The sequence below is a fragment of the Macrotis lagotis genome, chromosome 7 (assembly GCF_037893015.1).
Source record: "Macrotis lagotis isolate mMagLag1 chromosome 7, bilby.v1.9.chrom.fasta, whole genome shotgun sequence".
Classification (NCBI taxonomy): domain Eukaryota; kingdom Metazoa; phylum Chordata; class Mammalia; order Peramelemorphia; family Peramelidae; genus Macrotis; species Macrotis lagotis.
Window position 1 is genome coordinate 9,521,847 of NC_133664.1, and position 22,912 is coordinate 9,544,758.

At 37.2% G+C, this 22,912-nt stretch overlaps 1 protein-coding gene across 6 annotated transcripts in view; it reads left to right on the forward strand.

The window, feature by feature from the left end:
* Positions 1–22,912, forward strand: part of HDAC9 (histone deacetylase 9) — a 947,449-nt gene that overhangs the window by 155,945 nt on the left and 768,592 nt on the right. For all 6 annotated transcript variants that reach the window (XM_074195439.1, XM_074195435.1, XM_074195442.1 and 3 more), the window contains one exon: positions 20,637–20,759. In XM_074195439.1, coding sequence (XP_074051540.1) covers positions 20,738–20,759 — 22 coding nt within the window. In that variant the 5' untranslated portion in view covers positions 20,637–20,737. The remainder of the gene's footprint in view (positions 1–20,636; positions 20,760–22,912) is intronic.

Consider the following 22,912-nt stretch of genomic DNA (forward strand, 5'->3'; position numbering starts at 1 on the left):
CTTTCTATTCTGTGTATGTGTGTGTGTGTGTGTGTGTGTGTGTGTGTGTGTGTGTGAGAGAGAGAGAGAGAGAGAGAGAGAGAGAGAGATTCTGTCTGTGTGTGTGTGTGTGTGTGTGTGTGTGTGTGTGTGTGTGGCATACTCTCAAGCCAAGATAATTCTGTACTAGAATTTTAAGTTTTGTCCTAGGAAAGATTGCCAGATTCTTGCTTCAGGAAGGAGAGAAGCCAGAATGGAAACCCCCTTTATTTTTACTTTTTCAAAGTTTGCTTAAAAGTAGGTCAGTGATTTCCTAAGGTCCCTTGACCTTCCTGTGCAGAGAGGAGGAGTGAGGAAGAAGTAGGTTTAGAAAAATTAATGAAGCTCAAATACCTTGCTTTAAGTTGGGCTCTGGACCTTGTTAATGAGGAGCAGTTCTATAAATTGTCTCCTTTGTGGAGGTGCTGAGCAGAGCCACCCCTCATTTTACAGATGTGACACAGGAACTTGGTTGTTAAGGAATTCACAAGCCTTGGGCACCCTGGCCTTCTCTCTCTGTGTGACTAAGCCTCTCTGGGCCTCTTTTTTCATTGGTCAAAAGCAGAGGGTTGACTCAGGGTGCCTGTGGACCTAGAGCTCTGGGTCTGTAATGGAGCAGCAAGGCAATAATGGAAAGAGAAATCTGGGTACCCTTTAGAGCCTCAGTTGTCCCATCTATAAAATGGAGCTTATAGTGCCTTCCTTACAGAGAAATCTTAAAGATCAATTGTCTCTAGGAAAAGCAAAGTGTTTGTTCTCCTTAATGCCCTAGATAGGTATCAGCTATGTTTATCAGGACATTTGTCCAAGGTCAGAGAGGACTCACTTGGCAGATATTTATTAGGCACCTGCTGTATGTGATAGTAGGGGAAGCATGAAGTCAAGAAGAGCTGGATTTGAGTCCTGCTGCTGACCCATGCTGCCTACATGACCCTGTGGAGGTCACTTTACCTCTAAGTGTCCCTGGGTGCCCTAAGACTCACTTGCAGAACAGGTGCCACCAGCATTGGCAGCAGGAGTTTCATTCTGTGTCAATGAGATCATGGGTCTCTTCCCCCGGAAGTGCCAGGGACCCTGGAGAGGTAATAGGATGTACAGAGGAACTGGTTCTCAGGCTTCTCCTTGGAGTAGCTCACTGCCCAGGAAAAGAAAGAAGACAAACAGGCAAATTAGTCCTACCTGCAGAGCCACTGAAGTGAGCTCTGAGTACTGGACAGGTTGTAGTCAGGGCATAGGTGAGGGCCAGAGAGGGGCAAGAGAGCTAAGGACGAGAGGGAGGGCTGGGAAGCTCAGAGAGGGCTTCTTGGGAGAAGGGCCTCTGAGCTAGGTCTTGAAGATAGACATGGTTGATCGTTGCTCTGGGCATGGGAGCCAAGAACTTACCAAAACGAGTCATGGTGAGAAAGGTGGTTCCATCAACAGAAACAGGAAAGCCAAGGTGTGGGGGGGAATTAGACAAGAGAAAGAATGAGTCACTCTTGGATTCGAATTTGAGATGCTGGAGGGATGTGGAAGCAAGGACAGATGCCCAGCAGGCATGAGGACATTCAGGACCAGAATCCAAATCTCAATCTCAGCTAAGTAGCTTCAGGAATAGATAATCACAAATAATTGAGAGGTTGGAGAATTGCTATTTGTCGTCAAAGTGGAATGTACAATATGGCTCCTTGAATTTTTAATTTTATTTAACCTTTTAGTGCTTCAATTAAAACATTAAATATTTTAAATGTTATTGCCTAAACGTTTAGGCATTGGCATTATTGATGACAGATCAAGTTTTTTAAAACCACACTTTATTTATTCCTGTGTTTTCATATCAAAATTATTTCAGGATATGCTGTCCCCAATACCTCCTCCTTCTTCTAAACAGTTAAGCCAAAGCAACTTACAGAATGTTCATGCCTGATGTAGACCATTCTGCGCTTCTTCCAATTCTGAGATTGCAATCACAAGATCCTATATTCCCTTTTCCAATAACCTCTGTTGAACTTATCCTTGGGTCCATTGTTTTCCTGACTTTGCTGATTTTAGTCCACATCAGTTCACATAAATCTGGATTGAGCTCCTTGGAAATTCCTCACACTCATCATTTCTTACAGAACATAATTTTCATATGTAGAAGTTTGTCTCTAGCCAATGAACATTCATTTTTTTGCAGTTCTTTGCTAGCACAAAACAAGGTGTTGCTTAGAGTATTTTTTGATATTTTGGGGGCTTTAGTTTCTGCTTTTGAAGCATGTTCTCAGCATGTTCTCACCTTGATGGGTCAAAGTGTATGAAGAGATTACAATTTTGATTTTCATTATTCCAAACAGTTATTCAGATGTGTTGGTCCAATTGACAGCGCCATCACCATAGTAGTATACTTATTTTTTCACAATCCCTCCAAAATTGTCAATTGCCATTTTGGGTGGATGGGTGCCTCTTTGGCATTTTAGCGGTTTGAAGGTCTGATGTGAAACCTTAGTGGTATCTAAGTGGGCATTTCTCTTATTCATGATTTGGAGGATGTGTTCACATGATCATTTTTAGTTTACAAATTATTTGATAACTTTACCTATAGAAGAATATTTCTTGGTCTTTAATGTTAATTCTGAATGTATCTTGAATTAGACCTTTTAATGTTGTTTGATCAAAATGGTTTTCCTTCACTTTGTATTCTCTCTGCATCACTTATATTTTTGGGAAATCTTTATAATTCAGTATAATCAAATTATATATTTATTCTTTTATCCCTTAAGGAATTCTCCCCCTAGACAAATCTGTGAAAGGTCCCTCCTTCTGCTTTCCTCTAATTTCTTTATGGTCTGAGGTTTTTTATATTCAGGTTATATAACCCATTTGGAGCATTACGTACTATAAGGTGTTGGATGATCATAGTTAATGGTCTAAGTCTAATTTCTACCTCATTGCTTCCTCATTTTCCTGATTCTTGAAAAATAGGGATTTTTCCTAAGGTCCAGGAATAATATGAAGGACCAGGTAAACTATTTGCATTCTGGTCTCTCTTTGGAAAAGTTCCATTTGCAAACAGCTTGATCAGCCTCCTCTATGACTTTAGGATGATTTTGGTAAATTGGCCAAAAAAACCCTTCCCGCCTGTTGAAAAGTCACTTCTGTTGTCTGCTTGTCAGTGGTGTCGAAATAGCTCAAAACTTCCAAAAAAGCTTCACTCTGAAAATATTTAAATGATTCAAAAAACCCTATTTTTAAAGGTTGGTATTTTTCTGGATGGTATTTTGGGATTTGTCTTTTTTAGGAAGTTGGCAGCAAAGAGATGCTGAGGAAGTTAGGTGGAATCATATAGATTTAGGGTTAGAAAGGACTGAAAAGCTTATCTAGCTAAGTCCCCCATTTTACAGGAAAGGAAACTGAGGATAAGAGTTAGAAAGTCACTTACTTGCCCAAGGTCACACAGGTAACAGAATCACAGTCCAGATTTAACACCCAGATCCTTGGCAAATTGAGGTGCTTATTAAGTTGAGTTGGTTGTTAGTTTTTTAATGTTCCAGTTGATATACCTAAGGGTGACTAGGCTATTTTGTCTGAGTTGGGCAAAGGCTGTTCAACCAACACGTACATAAGTGCATCTCTGAAAGCAAGTTACAACACAGTGCGTAGGAAGCAGGTTTGTGCATTTTAATTTTCACTAAGCGAAAAGGCAAGTTGGAAGTCACATTCTATGCTCCTAGGAACATATTTAAATCTATTATTTCTAGTTGTCAGTTGATTTGTTTACATTTATGAGACAATATTCTGGAAACAACCTCCAAGATGATCAAGGTCAATCTCCCAATTTTTCAGATGAGTATATTGAGTTACAGGCAGTGATAAAAACAACTTTAAAGTCACATTGGGGAAGCTGCAGAGTCAAGTCATCTGGATGTGGTTGATTTTTTCATCGGGGAAATGAGGGATAGTTGAGGTCATGTGACTTCAGTGGACAGACTGATTTGGATATTTGAGATACTTAGCTTTCTTTGTTAGTTTGGGTTCATTGCTTTGAACAACAGCTTGATAATTTAGATGAATAAAATAAGTCTCAGCAGCCAGGGGATTGGGAGTTTGAGTGAAATAAGGATTGTCATTCCACTCTAGAAAATAAGATGGAGGGGCTTGCTGGGTGGTGCAGTGGATAGAGCACCAGTCCTGGAGTCAGGAGGACCTGAGTTCAAATCCAGCCTCAGACACTTAATAATGACCTAGCTGTGTGGCCTTGGGAAAGTCACTTAACCCCATTGTCTTGCAAAAAAAAAAACAAACCCAAAACAAAAAGAACTTTAATATGGCTGTGTGTGTGTGTGTGTATGTGTGTATGTGTTTGTATGCAATCCCGATAGAGTTGAAGTGCCTCTGATAGCCAAACCTATGTTATTTGCCCAGTGTAACATCAAAATGAGCACTGAGCCTTGATCAAAGTAACTTGTACCCCTGCAAATTCTCTTACTTCCCCCTGATGATAGCTGATTTCAAAGGACTCTTTCTTGTCCCTCAGGATGGGAAAGTCAATGGATGAGGCTCTTCTTTTGCTCTGAAAAGTTTAGTCTGGTGCAGAAAGTGGTAGACTGGAAGTCCAGAAGACCTGGCTTCAAATACCACCTCCAACTTTTTCTTGATGTTTGGTACAGTCACTTCTGAGTTTGTTTTGTCATCTGCAAAATGAACATAATCATGTCTAGAATGTACTCTCTGAGGTTTCCATGAGGCTCACATGAAATGGTGTTTGGGAAACATTTTGCAGAACTTAAGGTAATATAAAACCTGAGCTACTGATAATGACATTCTCCCTGAACTCCATCAAAAATGAAAGTGGGAGGGCGACTAGATGGCGCAGCAGATAGAGCACTGGTCCTGGAGTCAGGAGTACCTGAGTTCAAATCCAGGCTCAGATACTTAATAATTACCTAGCTGTGTGGCTTTGGGCAAGCCACTTAACCCCATTGCCTTGCAAAAACCTAAAAAAAAAATGAAAGTGGGGTAATACAAATTATAATTGATTAGTGATGTCTTTTTTACACACCCATGCAGTAGTTCACAGAACATTAACTATAAAACAATAACGGCAGACTAGTGCCTTGTTCTCAGACCATTTCTGCAGAAATGTCATCAAAGAAGATGAAAATAATCGGTGTGCCAAGGACAACTGAAGAAGAATGGAGTAGGTGCCACCTTCACTTTCCTGCTTGCTTGGTTATTACCTGTCTCTTGCTATATATGCATTCACAAAGAATGCTCTATGTCCCAGGTTGGGTCCTTGGTTGTGGTCAGTCAGTGCAACCCCCATTGCTAATTTAGAATAACTAGATACTCTTATGGTCATAGAGTGAACCAAAGATGTGCCCACGTAGAACCGAGGAAGGAATCAATTAAGAATAATTCTGTAAAGGACTTGACTATAATCTTCTTACGGGCAGGAGTTATTTTCTTTTGATCTTTGTATCCCCAGAACTTAGCAGAGTGACTGGCATGTAGAAGGCACTTATTTATTGATCTTGGATGCCAATCTGGGCCCCTCCAGACTCTGTTTTGAATATTTTAAGTCATTAAGTCCTGAGGAAATGCCTGCTTCCTTAGTAAGGAAGGTACAGGAGTTGGCAGAGGAGCCTGTGAAATTCAATATCCAGTAGGCCATCCTTCATTCCATTTGGTATTTTTAGATGTTACCGAAGTGCTGCTATATTTATAGTGGAGACATTAAGTTTCCTCTTCAATATGCAAAATAGATACATGAACAGCCTGTGAGTTGAAGTCTTCATCAGCCCTATGCATTAGAGTTGATATATATGGTACAAAGTAGGACCATTTTACAGAAATTGGGGTCACAGGGCACCAGTGATGGCTTTGAAAAGAAGGGAGAGAAACTTGTAGTGGAGGAGCCAGCACCCATTGGGCTCCTTTGGTTGCTCCACAGGGGAAGGGAGAAGAAGCCAACTAGTCTGTTTCATCATGGGTTGCCATGTCTAACCACGGTGCCCCTGGGGAATGGAGTGGATCTCAGTCAGTTCAAGGGCATATTCTTGGCACAGATGCTTGGGGACTTTAAATCACTGTTGAGAATCAAAGTTTGAGAGATGGCAGGGACCCCACAGGTTACCTAGTTCAGCCCTCTTATTTTAGAATTGAATAACTGATTCCCATAGGACTTGAGAACCTTGTGAGCAGGAAAGACAGACTTTGAACTCAGATCTCTTTGCCTCTAAATATGATGCACTCTGTGCCTGGCATCCATGTTCTCTGTAGCTATTGCTTCAGAGATAGGGCAAAGAACAACCTCTGAAATCTAGATATTTGCACCATTTTAAAGATGGGGAATTTGGGGGTCCCGGGCTTTCTTCTTGTCCCCCCAAGGGTATATCTCTGAGGGAGACAAATCTACCTTTTTGGACCATTCTTTAAAGTTCACAGATAGAACCTACTTTTTCTTTCTGTCATAGGGAGCATATTTTATTTAGTCATTTTAGGAGGTAATCTATGCTCATATTGGTCGGGTTCCTTCTTCAGCCCATCCATGCCCTCTCCGGAGTAGTTTTTATTCCATATTTACATCAGTTTTTAACTAAGGAACCAATTGTATGTGGGTCTCTATGTGTATGCAAATGTACACACATTCATGCATATAATATCACATTCTGTGACTAACAATCTGAGGATTTGGAATCTAGATGCAAATATTATTTCTACATGTATATAAATACATTCATATAGTGAGAGACTTCTTAGAAGATTGATATACATTACATAAAGATGTAAAAAGAGATGCTTATATGTAATGTCCAGAAGATTGATGGAAACCTGTTTGTCTCTGTATACAGTGGTGCTTATATTTGTGTGTATACAAACATAGACATATATGTATATATAATATATATACACAGATACATATATGTTGATTAGGTTTGTGATTTCCCAGGTCTTGGGAGTGCCAGTGAGGACCCCCCCCCCATTCAGGTTGACCCCTTCTTCTACTTGGACTTTTGAAGCGTTCCCTGGAATACTCCGACAGGAAGTTGTTTGCTGAGGGTGATGTGGTGCCTTAGAGAGGGCTTGAAGCCAGGTCTTTCTAATTTTGAGACCAGCTCTCTGAGTCTTTTAATACCTCAGGGATACCTCTGTGGAGCTCAGGATGTCTCACCTTCTCCTTTTTCCTCGGTCACATCCTTGGTTATGTTTCATGCCACACTTTGAATTGGTCATGTGGATCAAATGAAATATTTGTAAAGCTCTTGCCATGTTGCCCAGCACTTTCTGCCCAACCTGTATCTTCCCGATGCCCCTTGGGATGGGCATAATCAAGGCTGAAGAGAAATCATGTAGGGACTTGCCAGCTTCAAATTCTCTAAAGGTTGTCACATGACCAAGGGTCCTGACTTCCTCTGCTTGATTTGAGAGGGCAGAACAATAAGGAGGGGAAAGTGGGGAGCTGCCCAGAGTCATCTGGAAAGGGACGGAGCTGTCCAAAAGAGGAAAAGCTGCTTCTGGGTGACCCTGGACAAGTCTCCACCTTTCTTGCCCTCAGTTCTCCTTAACTGAAAAGTGAGAGAGTTGGACTTGTTGACTTCTCAGTTCTCCATCTGGGATCCTCTGGCTTCTGGGGGCAGGAGGAGAGGAGGTCCCAGCAGAAGCTGACCAATCTCTTGTTGGGTGTATAGGACTCTGGTTCAGGTGTGGATGGGACCATTCGGAGGCTGACCTTCTAGTTCTGAGCTGGAGCAGTTCTGAGATCCCTTCCATTACCTGTGCTGTCACCTAGAGCTTCTAGCCTTTCACCATCTCTGATGCTTTCTTGGCCATGTTCCCAACATTCTTTTCTTGTTCTCACTTATGTTCTATTAATGATTCATGGCTGAGGGGGCACGGTTTCCTTTTTTACTTCTCAGGCAATTCCCCTTTTGCTCAATTCCCTCCTACTGCCATGGAGGGAGGAGGGTTTGGGCAAAGAAGGATTTGGGGGGCTCCCTTCTCACGTGGCCCACATCTTTCACCAGTGCCAGACCCATTCCAGTAACTCAGAGAAGCAAAGACTTTGATGATGGCAAGCACTGGGAATAGCAGCTCCATGTGCAAGCTTTGTATAGAAATAGGGAGAGTCAAGTCAACAAACATTGTGTTTTACTGTGCCAGATTCTGTGTTAAACACCAAGAGTACAGAGAAATGGGAGAATAAGGGGGGGGAAGGGAAGAGGGGAGAGAGAGAGAAAATAAAAGAAGAAAGAGAAAAAAAGGAAATTCTGCTTTCAAGGAGCTCATAGACTAATGGGAAGACCACATTCAAACAAGATATACACAAATAAATTGGAGATAAACAGCATAGGGAAGCCATCAAAAATAAGGAGTGGGTGGAAAAGGCTTCTTGTAAAAGGTGGGGATTTGTCCTGGGTTTAATCAGGGAAAAGAAGGAGACAATTCCAGGCATGGACAGTGGCATTGTCCAGAGTCAGAAGCAGATGGGTTTATTTCTGGAATAGCCAAGAGGCTGATGTCATTGGATCAGAGAGTACCTAAGTGGAGTGAGGTGTAAGAAGATCAGAAAGAAAGGAAAGGGTCAGATAAGTGAGAACTTTCAAAACTAAAAAGACTTTCACATTTGATTCTGTACTAATAGGGAGGATGGGCTACTAGGTGGTCCAGTGGGCAGAGCAATGGCCTTGGAATTAGGAGGACAGGAGTTTGAATCCAGCCTCAGACACTTGACTCTTACTAGCTGTGTGACCTTGAGTAAGTCACTTGACCCTGATATTGCCCCCCCCCCCCCATCCAGGGCCATTGCTAGTCATCCTGATCCATATCTAGCCAATGGACTCAGTTGACTCTGGAGGAGAAAATGAGGCTGATGACAGTACAGCCCCCTTCACTCAAATCCAGTTCATGTACTTGCCAGTGCATCATCTCCCTGATGTCATGGACTTCTTCAAAAATGAAGGCTAAACATCATCCATAAGCATGGTAGAATTTGTTGTTCATTCTTCCTGAGGAGGATCAGTGATATCCACTTGATTCAATGTGAATTGCATTGGGTGGTGGTGGTGGTGACATGATTAGAGCTGTGCTTTAGGATGATCAGTTTGACAGCCAATTGGAAAGTGAACTGAAGTGGAGAGACCTGAGGCAGAGAAACCTTCAGAATGCTGCTGAAGAGTTGACAGTTGAGGTGATGAGGGCCTGCTCTGGGATGGTGACAGTGTCAGAGGAGAGAACTTCTCTGAGAAATGTTATGAAGATAAAACTGTTAGAACTTGGCAACAGATTGGATTAGGGGGTGAGGGGGAATGAAGCATTGGGAGTGTGCCTAGGTTGTGGGTCAGTCGCCTAGGGGATTGGAAAGATGGTGGCTTCCTAGATGGGGAAGTTAAAAAGAGGGAAAGGTTGGAGAGGAGAAGATAACGAGTTCAGTTTGGGATGTGTTGAATTCAAGTGCTTACAAATTAACCTATATTCTGTCAGGCACACAAACTATGGATTTAAAGTTGGAGATAATCAAGCTAAATCTGACTGGCTCTGTGTTGTTCTGGATTTAAAACTGGGAAGACGTGTATTCAAATTCTTCATTAGTATTTATTAGCTGTTACCCTGAGTAAGTCATTTATCCCTTTGTAACTTTTGGTTTACTTATCCACAATTTGAGATGTCCAATAGGAAAGAACTATTCTATTCATTTTTTTCTTTTAACTTGGAGATGAAATACAGCACTGTAGACAAATAAAAAGGACAGTCAAAGGTCCTTGGGACTTGTTTTTAAATTTTTTTTAATATACTGGATGGTTTTCTTGTGAAGATTTCTTTGGATTTTTACTCTGATCACGAATTAACTCCATGTTCCAGTTTAACATACAGTTTAAATCCCTCCCACCTACAAGACACTGTACTTGCTTCTTGGGCTACAAATCGGTCCTTTCCTACAACCAGTAAAAAAGCATCTATGAAGCATCCATTAAGCCAAGTACTGTGTTCCCAGCAGGGAATACAAAGAAGAGGCCAAAATAGCTGCTGTGATCCAGAACCAGCAGAACAATACAGTTACGAGTCTTACTCATTCATTTCTGTTGGAAATTGTTGATTTAGACTGGTTGCATTCTCTTGGCATTATGGTACCGTGTTTTACTTGTTTCTGTAAACATGAATTGTAGTTTTTTGTTTTGTTTTGGGTTTTTTTAGGTTTTTGCAAGGCAAATGGGGTTAAGTGGCTTGCCCAAGGCCACACAGCTAAGTAATTATTAAGTGTCTGAGACCAGATTTGAACCCAGGTACTCCTGACTCCAGGGCTGGTGCTTTATCCACTGTGTCACCTAGCGGCCCTATTGCACTACCTAGCCACCCTCATGAATTGTAGTTTAACTTTACTCATCAAGGCTATTGAGTGGGTTACCATATACTGAGTGAGAAGAACCTTTGGGTGCATTGTCATTTTTAATAAGTTTTCCTTTCTTTGAGTCTGCAGTTTCCAGTCTTCCGAAACATCTTTCACAACAAGCTCTTGATACATGAAACAGAAGAATGAAGAATGTGACAAGGTGGTACAGGATTTCTCATCAACTTAAAAAATGTTTTGTTCTGGAAATAGAAGTGATTTTCATTGTGCTGGACAGTTCAATTATGTTCTTGCTTCCTCACTGGTATCTCCACAGGAAGCTAGATAAATTCTCAAGTCTAGAAGATTCTATTTATCCTCTCCTGCACCTGTCCCTTTTTCTGCATTCTTCTGGCAATGGTCTTCATTTACATTCTCCTTGCCTTTCTCTATTGCAGAAGTCTCCTAATTGATCTCTCTTGACCCATCGTCTCTGTTCTCCAATCCATCTTGCCCAAAGTTGATAATGATAAAACAATTTCAACCCCCTGTTCAATGAGCTCCAAAAGGTCTTTATTATCTCCAGGATAGAATAAAAAATCCATCCAAACCCTTCTAATCTAACCCCAAATTATTCTCCTTGACTGATTCCACATCAGTCTCCTTCATGTAATCTATAGTTAGTAAACAATCATTTAGAAAGGGCACCAAGGAGAATAAAGGCATCACGGCAAAGAAGAAAGTTAAAATCAGTCTATCATGTAGCTATGAGTTCAAAATAATATAAAAATAAACTTAATTAGAAAAGATAAAGAGAGAGAAAATGAATTTTACAGAAAGGTAATAGGCACTGAAATGATTTTAATACTTAATATATACATATATATATATATGCACTGAATGGCATAACTTCTAAATAATTTGAGGAAAAATGAAATGACTTGCATGGGGAAAAACAGTAAAACTGCACTGGAGAGTGACCTCAATTTGCCCCTTTAAATCTAAGATAAATCTAACTTAAAATAAAAAGAAAGCATTTAAGCACCCGAATAGATTTTATGGGAAAAAATATAAGATATACTGTTGGCATTTTAATGGAAATAGAAAGGAATATACAGCTATGTCAGCTGTGCATGGACACATTTACAAAAACAGATCATGCCTTAGGATTTAAAAAGCTTCACAAACAATGCAGAAATATTATATACAACTTTTACTGACCATAAGACAATAAATAACATGATATTAAGGGAACACTTAAAAAAAAGGATTAAGATGAATTGGAGACTAAATACCTTAATCTTAAAGAAGTGGGTCAGAGAAAATGTCAAAGAAATGATGATTAATTTTATTAAAAATAAAGAAAAGGAGATGACATACTCGGAGTTTGAGGTCAACAAAAACTGTTCTTAGGGCAAAATTTTTATCTACGAACAATTTTATTTATTCATTTATTCATTCATCTATTTGTTTGTTTCAGATCAATGAATTGGAAATACAGTCTAAAATACTAGGACACGCCACTAAAAAAAAAGTTAAACACCAAAATAGAACTTCCCAAAATCAAGCAAGAGATTAAGAAAAAAATTAAAAACATTGAATTAATAAAATGAAGAATTGGATTTTTTTGGGGGGGAAGGGGGAAACTGCTAGTTAAATTAATGGAGAAGTCAAAGGGAAACCAAACTATAAATAACAAAAAATGAAATGCAAAGTTTAGAACACCTTAAATGAATATTCAAAAAATATAGAATTTAAATAGCAGGGAAAGAAATAAAACAGGCCATTGATAATCTTCAAAAAAGGAGTAGCTAGGTGGTGTAGTGGATAGAGCACCAGCCCTGGGGTCAGTTGTACCTGAGTTCAAATGTGACCTCAGACACTTAATAATTACCTAGCTGTGTGACCTTGGGCAAGTCACTTAACCCCATTGCCATGCAGCCCCTTCTCCCCCTCCAAAAAAAGAAGGATAATCTTCAAAAAGAAAAAAAAAAACTTCCAGAGCCAAATGAATTTATAAGTGAATTCTATCAAATATTCAAAATCCAATTAATTCCAATATTGCACATATTTTTAAAAATATCAAAAATAAGGAACCGAACAGTTTTTTATATGATACAGATATGGCTTTGATGCACAAATTAGGGAGAATCAGAATAGAAAAGCATAGAATGATATCCCTAATGACTATAGATACAAAAAATTTAAATGAAATATTAAAAAAGAAGCCAGAAAAATATATCAAATAATTATACTCCACTAATAAATTGTATTTATAGCAACTTAAGCAGGTTTAGTTTAACATTAGTAAAACCACAAGCAATCTTAATAACAAAATAAAAATGGTAATATTATCATATCAATATATTCAGAAAAGATTTTAGAAAACAAAAAATGAATGAATCTTTTCTTAAAATGATATATATTATATATCTAAAACATATCTAAAGCTACTATTTTATGTGACACATATCAGAATCCTTTCTATTAAAATTAGTGGTAAATCAAGGATGTCCATTGTTGCTACTGCTATTTGACATAGTTCGAGAAATTTTAGATGTGGCACTGACAAGGAAAAGAAACTGAGGGAATAAACATATGTAAAGAAGAAAGATTATTATTACTTTTTTTTGCAGATGATCCAATGGTCTACTTAGGGTACCCTAAATAGTGTAGTAAAGATAAATTGAAACAATAATTTCATGCTAGGTATCAGTAAATTCCACAAATCATTAGGAATTCTATTTAAGGCTCATAAAACCTGCCAGAAAGAGACAGATATTTCATTTAAGATTATTTTACAATCTGTAATGGACTTGGAAATCTACCTACATTTAAGATCATATAAGAAATATTTAAATACAACTACAAACTTCTATTTATAGAAATAGACCAAAATAATTGGAAAAATATTGTTGATATTTAGGACAGGTTACTATAATGAAACATGATACTCCTTGCAAATTAATTTGCTTATTCACAGCCAAAACAATCAAGAAGGATTACTTGGTAAAAGTAAAACTAGAAAGAAATAATACATTTTTTTGCCTGTTCCAAAGTTCAAGAATCTCAAAAGAAATAATCAAGATAAATGGAAACAAAATGGATCTCACAGTGCCAATCTTAAATTATTCTATAAACAATAATTCTTAAAACAATTTTGTAATGATGAAAAAAGGGGATTAATCATTGGACAGATTAGAAATACAGTATATAGAAGCAAATTTATCTAGTACCCTAGTATTTTATAAACACACAGTCCTCAGCTACTAAATTAAAAACTCATTATTTGACAAAAATTTCTGGGACCTGTTAGGCAGCACAATAGATCATCACTGGAATCTTCCTGAATTGAAATTCAGCCTCAGTCACATACTAGATGTATGATCTTGACTAAGTCACTTAACCCTGTTTGTCTCAGTTTCATCATCTGTGAAATGAATCAGAGAAGAAAATGGCAAACCACTCCAGATCTTTGCTGAGAAAACCCCAAATGGGATCACAAAGAGTCAGACATGACTGAAACAAATGAACAAGGGCAAAATTTGGAAATTTGAAAAGAAGGGGAAGAAATGTGATTTAGACCAATACCTCATACTTTAGACTAAGATAAACTCTAAATACATGGCCTAGTTTTATCTATCTATCTATCTATCTATCTATCTATCTATACATCTACATGTAAAGAGTCAAATCATAGATTAGAGAAACTTGGGGGAGGGTAGAAATTACTTCATATCTACAGATAGACTAATTAATGACTAAACAAATGAAGGAAAGGATCATAGAACTTAAAATAGATACTTTTAATTACATAGAATTTAAAGTTTTTTCATAAATCCCCCCAAAAAAGAACTAAAATAAAAAACTGGAAAAAATTTTTATAGAAAATTTCTCTGATAAAGGAGTCATTTCCAAGCTATATAAGAAATTGATCCAAATTCATACAAATAAGAACCATTCCCCCCAAAGACAGGTGATCTAAAGATATGAACAGGCAACTCTCAAGAAATAAAATGAAGGTTATATGAAGTTCTATGAAAAAAAAATGCTCCAAATAAGTAAAGGCATACAAATGAAGCCATTTCTGAAATTCTAATAAACCATCAGGTCGATGGTTTATACACCAAAAGGAATTTGAAAGGGGTTGTGGGAAAATAGTACTTTTGAGGTACTATTGATAGACTTATAAATGAGTATAAACATTCTAAGAAGCAAATTTGTAATAATAAAAGAAAAAAATAGTACATATTACAAGCCCTTTGACCCATCTATATAGAGGAAAAAAGTACTCTCTTTTTTAAAATGGATAGGGTGCTTTTTTGGGGTTATTAAAACAACAACTGGAAACTTAGGGGATTTCCATTAATTAGAGAGTGACTAAACAAATTGGGATATGTCAGTCTGGTGGAATCATATGGTACTGTAGGAAATGACGAACATGATTTCAAAGAGACATAGAAAGACTTGTGTGAACTAGTGCAGAACCAAGTGAGCAAAGAGAACAGCTGATACTAGAAGATCAATATTATAAAAATGAAAAATTTTGGCACTTTATAAACTGAGAAGTTTTGAAATGAATGGAACCAGCAGAAAAAATTTATACACTAGCAATACTGTAAAAACAAACAACTTTGAAAGCTCTAAGAATCAATAGAATGATCAATAGAATCTCAGTAGACCAATGACGAACCATACTATCTACCTCCTGACAGTGAAGTAATTGATTTAGCATAATGACTAAAAGCTATTCACGTGATGATGTTTGTCGAAGAGGACCATGACAAGCAAGTAAATTGGATTAGAGTGAGGGGTTGCTGTGCTAAGTCACCAGACTCATTTTCTTCTCCATTGTCATCTGGGTCCCATGACCAGAGATGAATCACTTTGATTGGAGATGGCCCTGGAGGTGAGGCAGTCCGGGTGAAGTGACTTGTCCAAGGTCACACAGCTATTTAGTGTTAAGTGTCTGAGGTTGGATTTGATCTCTCATCCTCCTGACTGTTCTATCCTCTGTGCCACCTAGCTGTCCCTTATTCACATATACATAGACATATAGATACAGGTATGTCCATAATATGTATATAATTGCATGTATATATGTACAGTCAATGAAGAAATTTGTTTTGCTTGACTATGCATATTTATTAGTTTTTTAAAAAAAGGATGTTTTAATTTTCTCTTTTTTTCCAGCGAATGAGGGATGAGAAAATAGACTTAAATTAATTAAAATATGTAAAAGTAGAGAGAGGTTGGATGGATCCTACAGATACACTTGCACTTTTCAGATAAGCTCACAGTATTCTTTTCTTTTGTCTTCACTATTTTACAAAAAACTCTTTTTTATGGAGGGGAGGCAGTAATCTCGAAATGTTGAAAATATGAAAACATAGCAAATAAAGCTTAAAAAATAAAGTGGATGTTTCAGGAAGAATTGTCTTGCCAAAGGAAGGTACTATAAAGAGGTGGGGTTCTTTCAGGATGAGAAGACTATTGGATTACCAAAGGCATATGCAGGCATCTTTCCAGTTGAGAAGATTCAGTCAAACTGATCTACTTGTTTCCTAAACATAGCATTTTGTCTTCCCTTTCTATACCTCTGTATGGTTGCCATCATACTTGATGTCTCCTTCATCTCTCCAGCTTGGACTCTCAGCTCCTCTGTGGCTTAGCTCAAAGATCTCCTCCTATAAGAGAGAGATGTTTCCTGATTCTTCAAGTTATTAGTAGATTCAAATTATGTTTGAAATTTATATTCACTTATTTGTATAGAGATTGTTTTCTTCTAGAAGAATGCAAGCTTTTTTGTCTTTGTGTGCCCAACGAGTTGTAGATACTCAGTTAATGCTTGTAGAATTTTAATGAATAACAATGTTTTTTAACATGCTCACAAATATGACAACTATTCCAGTCTTTTGGAAAACCATAGGATCATCAGACCTGGTGTCAGATGACTTATTGCTCTCTTTGATTTTATCCACCTTAGCTAGAAAAAGAAAAAAACACTGATTTCTGGTCCTCAGTATTCTCAGCGGTAAATTGGAAATCAAAATATTGTTTCCTAGTTTACTAATAAATGAAAGGGTTGTGATTTCATCAATATGGGGAACTCCCAGTGTGGGTATTCCTGCCACCAAGAGATCTCAACTATCTGTAACTTACTAGATAAGATCTAATGGTCATCAGAGGCAAGTTAAGGATATGGAAAAACTAGAGAGCAGATGGAATGGTGAAGAATCTCCTCAATTCATGCCATATTAAGACTGGTTGAAGAAATGGTTGTCTTTTACTCTAGAGGAAAAGGGGAAAGGGAATAAGCATTTATTTGACACTGACTATGATAATCATTAGGTTTAGTGTTTTTACAAATATTTCATTTGTACCTCACAATAATTTACAGTTATTGTACCCACAATTAAAGAAACTGTGGCAAATAATGGTGAAGTCACTTGCCCCAGGATCACATAGCTGTTAAGTATCCAAGTCTCAATTTGAACTCAGGTCCTTCTGACATCGTCCAGCATTCTATCCACTTTGCAACCTAAGATAGCCATCATCAAATCCTTGAAAGACCATCTTATAGGAGAAAGGATGAACTTTTCCATTTGATCTCAGAGGGCAGAATAGGGAATAGTGGTTGGAAACTGTTGAGTTCAAATTCAAGTTTGATTTTAGGGGAAATTATTCAAATTAGTTGAGATTAATATTAGTCTCCATGATTGGAGCTGTCCAACATTAGAAGAGATGATCTTGGAAGGTGGCTGAAATCCTTTCAATAGAGGTCTTGAAGCAATAAGCCAGAAGCCCACTTGTTGGGAATGTTGTAGTGGGAATTTGGTTTTTGGTGACTGCTGAAGTCTTGTAATTCTGAAGTTGGTTTCTTTCTGTTCTCGTGTCTTGTGCTTTGTCTACTTTACCACACTACCTCTCGATGTGCAACGTTTCTTCAACAGCTCTTGTAAATGCTTTATTCTAATTTGGGAAAACAAAATGTAAAAAAAAAGTGTTTATTAGTGCTCAGATGCATATTGAACATCTGTGGAGTGATGGCTAGTATCTGCTAGAGTGGGAAATCCCACCTTGTTTTTAGGAAGTTAAGAGCATTCTTTGGGCAAAAAAGCTATTTGAAGTTTAAGGAGGTTGATCAGTGACATTAGTTTCCTCAAAGAAAATGAGCATTAATAGCCCACTTTGCAAATTGGAACAAAGATAGTAACATCATTTTCATCATCCCAGCTGGAAAGTGAGTCACACACCATCCACATGTTGGTGTGGTAGAAGACAAGGGATGTTTGGTAGCACAGAAGCAAGTGATACACAACATTCTGCTGATAAAATTACATACTAAGCATCAGGGACTGCCTTTGTCTGCCTGTTAGTACTTTTTCAATCAATTTTGATTTTAATTTTGGCATTTTTAGTGAACTAAACTTAAGGAAAGTTATGAAGAACCAGAAACAATAGTTAAAATGCTTATAATGACATGAATATAAAAAAATCAATTTGACATTTATAGAATGCTTTAAGGTTTGGGAAACAAATGATCTTAAGTCAATCTCAGAAAAGAATATGGAACCAGCTGTAAAGAATCTACCAACAATTTAATAAAATGTCCTTGTGAATTGACTGAAAATTTTTAATCAAATTTTTTTGAAAGCTATATCATTATATTTTGTTCAAAAATCAAGAGAAAGAGTTGCTATTCTGCTTAGAAAAAAAAACTATAGTCTTGATAATGCAAGCAGAGGAGAATAAAAGGACAGAAGAATGATAGAGCAATATCATGAGTGAATGTCATTTTAGAAATTTTAAATAAAATCCTGTTCCAGAGACAACTATCCATCCAATAAATGATTCATTATTGCCAGGCTGAATTTGTACTAGGAAGGCAAAAAGGGTTGAAGCTGTGAAAATAATCAGCATGATAATGTTAAAAGCAAAAATTTCCCAAACTTCATAATTATATTAATAGATACAGAAAACCCTTTGACAAAGTACTGTGTTTATGCTAAAATCCTTGCAAAATATTGGGATAGAGAAACCTTTTTAAATGTAAAATATGTAACAAGCATAAAAAAGCATTATATGCAACTGAGAACTATTAGTTTTCCAAAGAAATATAAAAGTATAGCAAAGATGCCCAGTTTTCCTTCTATTATATAATTCTAGAAATATTAACATTATATGTGAAAATAAAGAAATAAAAGCATAAAAATAAAGGTGACAAGTATTCCTATTTGTGGATGATTGTAATTATCTACTTAGAAAATCCCAGATAATTGTCTAAGAAACTAATTTATATAATTATAAATTTCAGCAAAGTTGTAGGGTACCAAAAAATCCAATACAAATCTGTAGCAAAATAGCAAAATCAAGAGGCAATAAGAGAAAGGAAAATCCCATTTAAAATAACTACAAAATACATGGGAGTTAATATTTCAAAGCATGCTTAATATCTATCTATATCTCTATATAAAATGTGATTACAAAATTATTATTTTTTTTCAAAGCAGTGGGGTTAAGTGACTTACCCAAGGTCACACAGGTAGGTAATCTGATTCTAGATTTGAACTCAGCTCCTACCAACTTCTGCTTCAGTGCTCTATCCACAGCACCACCTAGATGCCCCTACAAAATTATTCTAAAAGAAATTATCCTGAAGGAATATGTAGGGCTCATGACAGGGCTATGCTGACATAAAAAAATTACACTACTAAAAGTTAATTTTTCATTTTAATACAATACCAAAATAATAAAATTAATTTGGAGAAAAAAATGGATGTAGACTATCAGGGAAATAGGGAGGCGAGAAGGGAGAAATGATCAGGAAATAGCACTTCTTGATCTCTAAAGCATCAATGATCACAATCATTTGGTATTGGTTAAAAGAAAAAAAAACAACAGTAAAGTAGATAGGAGAAGGAAGAATCAGAAATAAGGGAAATCAATAATTTTGTGTTTGAGAAACTGGAGATCAAATGACTAAGAACTCTTTACCTAATAAAAACTGCTAGGGGGGAAAAAAAAGGAAAGCAAGCTGGCAGAAATTAGGCTTAGACTAACATCTTACACGATATTCTAAAATAAATTTAAACTGGATATATGATCTGAGTATTAAAAATCATACCATAGGCATTAGCAGAGAAGTGCTTTTAAAACTATGGATTAGAGATGCATTCTTAGCCAAATAAGGGATAGAGGCAACTGGGAAAACAAAATAGTTCATTGTGATTCTATGAAACTGAAAAATTTGCATAAACACATCTACAGTTAGAAGGAAACAGTTGATTGGGAAATTTCAAATTTCTCAGATAAGGGCTTGGTATCCAAGATATATAGGTAATTAACAGTAATATATGAAGCCAAAAGTCAAATTCCCAATAGTAAATGGTCACAAGATCTGAACAAACAGTTCTGAAAAGAATTGCAAACTATTACTATAATGTGAAAGAGTGCTCCAAGTCACTAATGATAATAATAATACATATAATAATAATAATATAAATGCAAAACAAAAGAATCCTGAGTTTTTCACCCCACCCCCCAGCAAGTGGCAAAATTGGAAATAATCTGTGTCTGAGAGCCTGTGAAAAGACAGGTAAACTGATGTAGTTTTGAATCGGTGCAAAGAATCTGGAAAGTAATTTGGAATTATTCAAATAAAGTGACTAGAAATCCATGTCTTTTGATCCAGATATTTCTTTGCTCAGCACATGTCTTGGGGAGATGATGAGCAAAAAAAGGATGGCTCCATATATTCCAAAATATTTGTAGCAGTGCTTTTTGTAGTAGCAAGAAAAAAAATTAAGATTATGTGCTGTGATTATAATGACCAAACTAGGCATCAAAGAATACATATGAGACCTTCTTTTTAAAGTGGAGGAGTGTGGATATAGATCATTGCACATGCTATTACAATTTGTTGATGTAGTAGTTAACTTTTATAGACTTTTAAAAAATTCTTTATTATTAAAGGTGACTCACATGGTAGGGAAGAAGGTAAAACTATACTAGCAAATGAAGATTTAAAAACAAAGCATTCTTTTGTAAAAAAAGGAAAATGTGACCATTCCCATTAGTTTCCTCTCTCTTAGATCTTCAAAGGTAAGCAACAATGATGTGCTATCTTTTTTTTTTTTCACAAAAATATAAAGTAGAAACAGAATTTTAGCCAACAGGAGCATAATGGGTAAATCTGGAAGCTTGGAATCTGAATTTTGGAGATGGTCTAAGTATCCTCAATTATTTTGATTTCAATAATAATAATAATAAATAATGGGAAACACTGAAATAAGCATTTTAAGTCCTTTTCTTTTCCCAATTCTTACTCTAGGTATCATCTTCTTGTCCACTCTCCATAATCAAGATATCACCCACTACGTGAGGGCCACAGGATCCTGACTTGATTACTGCAGCATCTTCTCATTGTCCAGTATGAACTCCCCAGCACAGCCAGGTCAGTCAAATTTGAACCATTAAAGGAATTTATTGGAAGAGCATTACTTTGCTGAATCCATAACAAAATAAAAATCAAAGGCTTGATGTGCTTGGTTTTCCAAATAAGCTACTTTGTCAGAATGAGTTTTCTAAGGCTATTTGATTATCAACAAGACTATCAGATTCAGTTTCTCATCTTACACATCTAGATTCAATTTACTCTCATTTGGATGAGTCCATGGTTTTCTAGGTAACTTTCTTACTTAGCTTTAGGAAGTGATGTATAATTTCTTTCTTTTTTTTTTTTTTTTAGATTTTTCAAGGCAATGGGGTTAAGTGGCTTGCCCAAGGCCACACAGCTAGGTAATTATTAAGTGTCTGAGGTCGGATTTGAATCCAGGTACTCCTGACTCCAAGGCCAGTGCTCTATCCACTGCGCCACCTAGCCGCCCCTATAATTTCTTAACATTCAGATGGCATCAAGTTCACAGTTTTTACCATTCCAGATGCAGATTTGTGTCTCTGCCTTAAATGGCTACTTGAGATGGATTCTGGCCTCTGTTGACCACAGAGGAAGGTAGCTGTTCCTTTCCACCCTTTTCTTCTGCCAGTCTGGCTTCCCATCTCCATGATTCATGAGCTTTTCTACATTTTCTTCCTTTGAAATCAAATCATAGCTTGGTGTGGAAGGGGAAGTGTTGGGTCATTTGTCTAGGGCCCCCACCCATCCTTCTAGGAACAGGGTATTTCTTTGGGTACACATGCATCCAGGCCAAGTGGGGAGAAGGGCGATGGGGATGGGGAGGCTGCATGAAGGTCAGGCTCAGCCTGGTAATTGCTGTTATTTCTTCAGGCTTTTCTCTTAGGTCATTATGGGTTTATTTTACTATGTGTTTAATCTTTCAGCATATTTATAGCTTCCTGTTATTACAAAACTAATTAGCACTCTCAAGGACAAAGTCCTGTTATTCTCAGGGCCGAAAATTGGGGTAAACATTTTGGCAAGATCTTCCATCATTGTAGCTCACCGTTCAGATTGGTCGCCCTATTTTCAACTGCCTATTTCTTCCCAGTTCTTATGTTACTGTAAATCTTTTACAAGTCATTGGTGTGCAGCTCAGATTGAGGATTATCAGCATATGGGAAACATCTCAGATTCTGCCTTGAACCAGGTGCACCCATCATTTGAAGAGATCTACCTTTTATAGCCTGCTTAATTTAAATGATAAAAAATATCTTTTAAAGAATGTTTGTGTGCTTGTTCCCCTATTCCAGCTCTGACCTATGCTGGGAGAAGGAGGACAGCAAAGACGAGGGAGAGTAGTATGGGCTGTTTGCAGTAAGCGTAACTCTGGGGAGATGTCTGCTATATAGGAACAGCCATGGTTCAGGATGAAGGATGGAGAAGAAAAACTCCTCAGACAAGTTTTTTGAAAAATTGCTGGTAATTGAGCAAGACCGAGATGGCCAAGGCAGGCTCGTCGGCTTAGATGTTGGTAGTGTTAAAGTGGCTGGAGGAAGAGGCTAAGCGAGAGAACTTGACAATATAGGGGACAATGATGAATGAGTTCATGTACTATTCACAGGACAAGAGAATTAATAGGCCGAGAATCCACATCTCCATATCAGTTGCTTCAAGTATTAGTGAACACCTCTAACCGGTTTTGACCTGGTCTTCCTCACTTTCCTTTTCTTTTTTTCCTCCAAACATTATACATGTGTGTATAGATGTGTATTCTGTGTATATAGCTGTATATGCTGCATGTATATTCTGTACATTATCCATATATCCTTGTATGTGTTTGCATACATACACATTGTACATAACTTTTATTTTACATTGTCTATGTTGCTCAGGGTATTTCCCCCCTCCATACCTACTCAGAGAGCTAGCCCTTAAAAGAAATGTTGAAGAAAGGAAAAAAAGATTCACAACATACCAAAAACATCTTTTTATTTTCATTATTTGACTTCCCTATTCTTTCTCTTCTTTTAAACTTTTATTTTTTAATAAATAGGAAATGGGGCAGCTAGGTGGCACAGTGGATGGATCACTGACCCTGGAGTCATGAGGTCCTGAGTTCAAATACAGCCTCAGATACTTAATACTTACTAACTATATGACCTTGTGCATGTCCCTTAACCTCATTGCCCCCCAAATAAAATTAAAAA